An 8,221-nucleotide genomic window follows, 5' to 3' on the forward strand; every position below is an offset into this window, starting at 1 on the left:
GAGAGACACTAGAGCGGGAGAGACCGTCAACACAGGAGACACTAGAGGAGAGAGAGAGACCGTCAACAACAGGAGACACTAGAGAGAGAGAGACCGTCAACAACAGGAGACACGAGAGAGAGAGAGACCGTCAACAACAGGAGACACTAGAGCAAGAGAGAGACCGTCAACAACAGGAGACACTAGAGCAAGAGAGAGACCGTCAACAACAGGAGACGCGAGAGAGAGAGAGACCGTCAACAACAGGAGACACTAGAGCAAGAGAGAGACCGTCAACAACAGGAGACACTAGAGAGAGAGAGAGAGAGACCGTCAACAACAGGAGACACTAGAGAGAGAGAGAGAGAGACCGTCAACAACAGGAGACACTAGAGCAAGAGAGAGACCGTCAACAACAGGAGACACTAGAGAGAGAGAGAGAGAGAGACCGTCAACAACAGGAGATACTAGAGAGAGAGAGAGACCGTCAACAACAGGAGACACTAGAGGAGAAGAGAGAGACCGTCAACAACAGGAGACAACTAGAGCGAGAGAGAAGTCAACAACAGGAGACACTAGAGAGAGAGACCGTCAACAACAGGAGACACTAGAGAGAGAGAGACCGTCAACAACAGGAGACACTAGAGAGAGAGAGACCGTCAACAACAGGAGACACTAGAGAGAGAGAGACCGCCAACAACAGGAGACACTAGAGAGAGAGAGACCGTCAACAACAGGAGACACTAGAGAGAGAGAGAGACCGTCAAACAAAGGAGGCACAGACGAGAGGAGAGACCGTCAACAAACAGGAGACACTAGAGAGAGAGAGAGAGAGACCGTCAACAACAGGAGACACTAGAGAGAGAGAGAGACCGTCAACAACAGGAGACACTAGAGCGAGAGACCGTCAACAACAGGAGACACTAGAGAGAGAGAGAGACCGTCAACAACAGGAGACACTAGAGAGAGAGACCGTCAACAACAGGAGACACTAGAGAGAGAGAGAGACCGTCAACAACAGGAGACACTAGAGAGAGAGACCGTCAACAACAGGAGACACTAGAGAGAGAGAGAGAGACCGTCAACAACAGGAGACACTAGAGCGAGAGAGAGACCGTCAACAACAGGAGACACTAGAGCGAGAGAGAGACCGTCAACAACAGGAGACACTAGAGAGAGAGAGAGACCGTCAACAACAGGAGACACTAGAGAGAGAGAGAGACCGTCAACAACAGGAGACACTAGAGAGAGAGAGACCGTCAACAACAGGAGGCACTAGAGAGAGAGAGAGACCGTCAACAACAGGAGACACTAGAGAGAGAGAGGACCGTCACAACAGGAGCACTAGAGAGAGAGAGAGAGAGACCGTCAACAACAGGAGACACTAGAGGAGAGAGAGACCAACAACAGAGACACTAGAGAGAGAGAGAGAGAGACCGTCAACAACAGGAGACACTAGAGAGAGAGAGACCGTCAACAACAGGAGACACTAGAGAGAGAGAGAGACCGTCAACAACAGGAGACACTAGAGAGAGAGAGAGAGAGACCGTCAACAAAACAGGAGACAATAGAGCGAGAGAGAGAGAGACCGTCAACAACAGGAGACACTAGAGAGAAGAGACCGTAACAACAGGAGACACTAGAGGAGAGAGAGAGACCGTCAACAACAGGAGACACCGAGAGAGAGAGAGAGAGGACCGTCAACAACAGGAGACACTAGAAGAGAGAGAGAGAGAGACCGTCACAACAGGAGACATAGAGAGAGAGAGAGACCGTCAACAAACAGGAGAGGGGGGGGGGGGGGGGTGCCAACCCAGACAGGAAGATCACGTCAGTGACTCAACCCACTCAAGTGACGCACCCCTCCTAGGGACGGCATGAAAGAGCACCAGTAAGCCAGTGACTCAGCCCCTGTAATAGGGTTAGAGGCAGAGAATCCCAGTGGAGAGAGGGGAACCGGCCAGGCAGAGACAGCAAGGGCGGTTCGTTGCTCCAGAGCCTTTCCGTTCACCTTCACACTCCTGGGCCAGACTACACTCAATCATATGACCTACTGAAGAGATAAGTCTTCAGTAAAGACTTAAAGGTTGAGACCGAGTCTGCGTCTCTCACATGGGTAGGCAGACCATTCCATAAAAATGGAGCTCTATAAGAGAAAGCCCTGCCTCCAGCTGTTTGCTTAGAAATTCTAGGGACATTAAGGAGGCCTGCGTCTTGTGACCGTAGCGTACGTGTAGGTATGTACGGCAGGACCAACTCGGAAAGATAGGTAGGAGCAAGCCCATGTAACGCTTTGTAGGTTAGCAGTAAAACCTTGAAATCAGCCCTTGCCTTAACAGGTAGCCAGTGTAGGGAGGCTAGCACTGGAGTAAAGCACCTCTATAAAGCAGCTCTATAACCTCTATAAAGCAGCTCTATAACCTCTATAAAGCAGCTCTATAACCTCTATAAAGCACCTCTATAATCTCTATAACCTATATAACCTCTATAAAGCACCTCTATAACCTCTATAAAGCACCTCTCTAACCTCTATAAAGCACCTCTATAATCTCTATAACCTATATAACCTCTATAAAGCACCTCTATAATCTCTATAACCTCTATAACCTCTATAAAGCACATCTATAACCTCTATAAAGCAGCTCTATAACCTATATAAAGCACCTCTATAATCTCTATAACCTATAAAACCTCTATAAAGCACCTCTATAACCTCTATAAAGCACCTCTATAATATCTATAACCTCTATAACCTCTATAAAGCACCTCTATAATCTCTATAACCTCTATAACCTCTATAAAGCACATCTATAACCTCTATAAAGCAGCTCTATAACCTATATAAAGCACCTCTATAATCTCTATAACCTCTATAACCTCTATAAAGCACCTCTATAATATCTATAACCTCTATAACCTCTATAAAGCACCTCTATAATCTCTATAACCTCTATAACCTCTATAAAGCAGCTCTATAACCTCTATAAAGCACCTCTATAACCTCTATAAAGCACCTCTATAAAGCAGCTCTATAACCTCTATAAAGCAGCTCTATAACCTCTATAAAGCAGCTCTATAACCTCTATAAAGCAGCTCTATAACCTCTCTAAAGCACCTCTCTAACCTCTATAAAGCACCTCTATGAAGCACCTCTCTAACCTCTATAAAGCAGCTCTATAACCTCTATAAAGCACCTCTATAATCTCTATAACCTCTATAAAGCAGCTCTATAACCTCTATAAAGCACCTCTATAACCTCTATAAAGCACCTCTATAAAGCAGCTCTATAACCTCTATAAAGCACCTCTATAACCTCTATAACCTCTAAAGCAGCTCTATAACCTCTATAAAGCAGCTCTATAACCTCTCTAAAGCACCTCTCTAACCTCTATAAAGCACCTCTATGAAGCACCTCTCTAACCTCTATAAAGCAGCTCTATAACCTCTATAAAGCACCTCTATAATCTCTATAACCTCTATAAAGCAGCTCTATAACCTCTATAAAGCACCTCTCTAACCTCTATAAAGCACCTCTCTAACCTCTATAAAGCAGCTCTATAACCTCTATAAAGCACCTCTCTAACCTCTATAAAGCACCTCTCTAACCTCTATAAAGCACCTCTCTAACCTCTATAAAGCACCTCTCTAAAGCACCTCTATAACCTCTATAAAGCACCTCTCTAACCTCTATAAAGCACCTCTATAACCTCTATAAAGCACCTCTCTAACCTCTATAAAGCACCTCTCTAAAGCACCTCTCTAACCTCTATAAAGCAGCTCTATAACCTCTATAAAGCAACTCTCTAACCTCTATAAAGCACCTCCTATAAGGTTCCGAGTTCCAAACTGCCTCTGGAAGCAACGTCAGCACAAGAACTGTTCATCGTTAGATTCATGAAAAGGGTTTCCGTGGCCAAGCAGCCGCACGCACACAAGCCTAAAATCTTGAAGTGGTGTAAATAGTTTCCCTGGAGTGATGAATCACGCTTCACCATCTGGCAGTCCGACGGACAAATCTGGGTTTGGCGGATGCCAGGAGAACGCTACCTGCCCCAGTGCATAGTGCCAACTGTAAAGTTTGGTGGAGGAGGAATAATGGTCTGGGGATGTTTTTCATGGTTCGGGCCCCTTAGTTCCAGTGGAGGGAAATCTTAACGCTACAGCATACAATGACATTCTAGATGATTCTGTGCTTCCAACTTTGTGGCAAGTTTGGGGAAGGCCCTTTTCTGTTTCAGCATGGCAATGCCTCAGTGCACAAAGCAAGGTCCATACAGAAATAGTTTGTTGAGATCAGTGTGGAAGAACTTGACTGGCCTGCACAAAGCCCTGACCTCAACCCCATCGAACACCTTTGGGATAAATTGGAACGCCGACTGTGAGCCAGGCCTAATTGTCCCAACACCAGTGCCCGACCTCACTAATGCTTTTGTGGCTGAAAGGCATCCAGTTGGTAACAGGGAACATGGTTTAGTTCTGCCCCCCCCCCCCCCCCCCCCCCCCCCCCCATTACATGGACCAGTAGTTAACGGTACTAGTAAACTCCCCCTCAGGGATCCCAGTCATATTTAATGAGTGTTCCTCTCCAAACAAACGATTTCCAAACATCCTAATGCATCAGCTGTGCATTAATAGGAGAGGCATCTGAAAAACACATCTCAAATTGGAACAAGAGATGCTATTCTATCTCATTACCCAGGGGGCTTGAGGAGGAAGTGGAAACAGACTGTGTTTCCAGAAGGAGACTCATAAGCAGTAGGGCTAGTGAGCACTATGATGAGAGACGGTATATATCTGTCCCAAATGACCCACTGCAGACTGGAGAGCCCTTAAGTACAGACTGAACACTAATGGGAGACGAGTCCCCGTCTCCAGGGAATTGTGTGTGTTTGAAACATCCTGCAAACAAGGGGTTGATAATGAAGGGGGTTTTGGAGGAGATGACAAGGCCGGACACAGTCTGTATCCCAAATGGCACCCTATTCCCTATATAGTACACTACTTTAGACCAGAGCCTTATTCTCTACATAGTGCACTACTTTTGACCTGAGTCCTATGCTCACAGCCAGGGCAGGATTCCATCTGATTGTCCTTCAATCAGGGAAGCTATACCCTCTGTCCTTTAGCAAACATTACATTCTCTGTAGTGTAGGCATTAATTAGCTGCACAGACTGCTTGAGTTGAGATGATGATGATGATGATGGTGTCCAACCATAGTGACCCTGTCCCCTTCCCCAACCACAGCAGGTCCCGGTAGTGAACGGCTCATCCTCCCCAACCCCGGCCCCCTGCTCCTCAGCCAAGTGTGAGGTGAAGTTGGAGCTGGCCTTCGAGTATCTGATGAGCAAAGATCGTCTCCAGTGGGTCACCATCACTAGCCCACAGGTCAGAGGTTAGGGTTTTAGAGGTCAGGTCAATATGGAGTCACCCAAGAGGTAGGAGTTTTACCTCTGCTGCTAATGAATGAAATATCTACAGTTAGTGTGGTGTGTGTGTGTTTTCAGGCAATCATGATGAGCATCTGTCTTCAGTCGATGGTTGATGAGCTGATGGTGAAGAAGTCAGGGGGCAGCATCAAGAAGGTGCGTGTTAGGTCTTTGATAATGGGACAGATACGCCTTAACTAGTCTGCCATGTTCTGACTTCCTGTATTCATTATGTTTTGTTCAGATGCTAAGGAAACGTCACAATGGCTCCCTACATCGGTCTGAAAGTCAGCAAGCTGTGAAATCCCCCCCTCTACTGGTGAGAACAGGGACTGCACAGGTCTATGATATATGCCACTGTGATTATGCCCGGAGGGGGACACGTTTAGTCGTTTTGAATGGAGGGATCGTCTACTTGATGTTTCACCTTGTTTGTGACCTTCCTCTCCCCTGCAGGACTCTCCTGACCCAAACCGAGACCAGATTGTCAAACTCTCAGTGAGTAATGTTTCTGCTTTGATCTCCCAAATGTCAAGTCCACAGAATTACATAGAGAATCACAATTAACAGTAAATCATTTGATCTCTATGGTTGAGTCTCTGTTTTAGGTGGCTGGGGGGTCGATATGAGTCTCTGTTTTAGGTGGCTGGGGGTCGATATGGAAATGTGTAAGTGACTGTTGCTCTAACACGATGTCTCTGTTTCTCTCTCTCAGACTAAGCTGAGCTCTGTGTCTCTCAGAGGGATCAGCGCCTCCAACTCAGCCAATGACATCAGCGGCAACGATTTCCATGGCAACTATGCCTTCGAGGGGATCGGGGATGATGATCTGTAATATCCCACCCCCCCCACCCCACACCTCCACCTGTCGAACGCAACCTGCATAGATTCCAAGCTGAGCGGATTGTCTGATTCTGTAAGATTGTAGCCCTTCCTGGGAGTCTGCTGCCTGCCTTAAGATCAGTCTTGTCGTATCAGCTTCACAAAGATTGCCATCTATCTCATGTGTTTCAGGTACAGAATGACTGACTACCCACTGCCCTCCTGTTTTACAATCCTATCCCCCCCGTATTCAACTTAATAAAATATCAAGAACATATAGAACTAAAATTACAGTCTGCAGTCTAATCCACGGGGGTCATGCTGCCCACGGGGGTCATGCTGTGAAACACTCTCAATTGACGTTGAAATGACTAAAACCAAGTGGAAGCTGTGATAATGGACCCAAATCTATAGTCTCGTCACTCTGTCCAGCTAGATAAGTCATGTATAGTCTCTTCACTCTGTCCAGCTAGATAAGTCATGTATAGTCTCTTCACTCTGTCCAGCTAGATAAGTCATGTATAGTCTCTTCACTCTGTCCAGCTAGATAAGTCATGTATAGTCTCGTCACTCTGTCCAGCTAGATAAGTCATGTATAGTCTCTTCACTCTGTCCAGCTAGATAAGTCATGTATAGTCTCTTCACTCTGTCCAGCTAGATAAGTCATGTATAGTCTCTTCACTCTGTCCAGCTAGATAAGTCATGTATAGTCTCTTCACTCTGTCCAGCTAGATAAGTCATGTATAGTCTCTTCACTCTGTCCAGCTAGATAAGTCGTGTATAGTCTCTTCACTCTGTCCAGCTAGATAAGTCGTGTATAGTCTCTTCACTCTGTCCAGCTAGATAAGTCATGTATAGTCTCTTCACTCTGTCCAGCTAGATAAGTCATGTATAGTCTCTTCACTCTGTCCAGCTAGATAAGTCATGTATAGTCTCTTCACTCTGTCCAGCTAGATAAGTCATTTATAGTCTCTTCACTCTGTCCAGCTAGATAAGTCATTTATAGTCTCTTCACTCTGTCCAGCTAGATAAGTCATGTATAGTCTCTTCACTCTGTCCAGCTAGATAAGTCATTTATAGTCTCTTCACTCTGTCCAGCTAGATAAGTCATTTATAGTCTCTTCACTCTGTCCAGCTAGATAAGTCATGTATAGTCTCTTCACTCTGTCCAGCTAGATAAGTCATTTATAGTCTCTTCACTCTGTCCAGCTAGATAAGTCATTTATAGTCTCTTCACTCTGTCCAGCTAGATAAGTCATGTATAGTCTCTTCACTCTGTCCAGCTAGATAAGTCATTTATAGTCTCTTCACTCTGTCCAGCTAGATAAGTAATGTATAGTCTCGTCACTCTGTCCAGCTAGATAAGTCATTTATAGTCTCTTCACTCTGTCCAGCTAGATAAGTCATTTATAGTCTCTTCACTCTGTCCAGCTAGATAAGTCGTGTATAGTCTCTTCACTCTGTCCAGCTAGATAAGTCATGTATAGTCTCTTCACTCTGTCCAGCTAGATAAGTCATGTATAGTCTCTTCACTCTGTCCAGCTAGATAAGTCGTGTATAGTCTCTTCACTCTGTCCAGCTAGATAAGTCATGTATAGTCTCTTCACTCTGTCCAGCTAGATAAGTAATGTATAGTCTCGTCACTCTGTCCAGCTAGATAAGTCATGTATAGTCTCGTCACTCTGTCCAGCTAGATAAGTCATGTATAGTCTCTTCACTCTGTCCAGCTAGATAAGTCATTTATAGTCTCTTCACTCTGTCCAGCTAGATAAGTCATGTATAGTCTCTTCACTCTGTCCAGCTAGATAAGTCATGTATAGTCTCTTCACTCTGTCCAGCTAGATAAGTCATGTATAGTCTCTTCACTCTGTCCAGCTAGATAAGTCATGTATAGTCTCTTCACTCTGTCCAGCTAGATAAGTCATGTATAGTCTCTTCACTCTGTCCAGCTAGATAAGTCATGTATAGTCTCTTCACTCTGTCCAGCTAGATA

At 45.3% G+C, this 8,221-nt stretch overlaps 1 protein-coding gene across 1 annotated transcript in view; it reads left to right on the forward strand.

Moving 5' to 3' along the window:
• The window catches only part of snx17 (sorting nexin 17), a 59,661-nt gene extending 52,919 nt beyond the window's left edge, over positions 1-6,742 (forward strand). The window contains exons 7-11 of the mRNA XM_038962704.1: positions 5,225-5,365; positions 5,485-5,562; positions 5,651-5,725; positions 5,863-5,904; positions 6,122-6,742. Of these exons, the coding sequence (XP_038818632.1) occupies positions 5,225-5,365; positions 5,485-5,562; positions 5,651-5,725; positions 5,863-5,904; positions 6,122-6,241 (456 nt within the window). The 3' untranslated portion in view covers positions 6,242-6,742. The remainder of the gene's footprint in view (positions 1-5,224; positions 5,366-5,484; positions 5,563-5,650; positions 5,726-5,862; positions 5,905-6,121) is intronic.
• Positions 6,743-8,221: the final 1,479 nt, after the last annotated feature.

This window comes from Salvelinus namaycush, chromosome 24 (genome assembly GCF_016432855.1).
Source record: "Salvelinus namaycush isolate Seneca chromosome 24, SaNama_1.0, whole genome shotgun sequence".
Taxonomy (NCBI): Eukaryota; Metazoa; Chordata; class Actinopteri; order Salmoniformes; family Salmonidae; genus Salvelinus; species Salvelinus namaycush.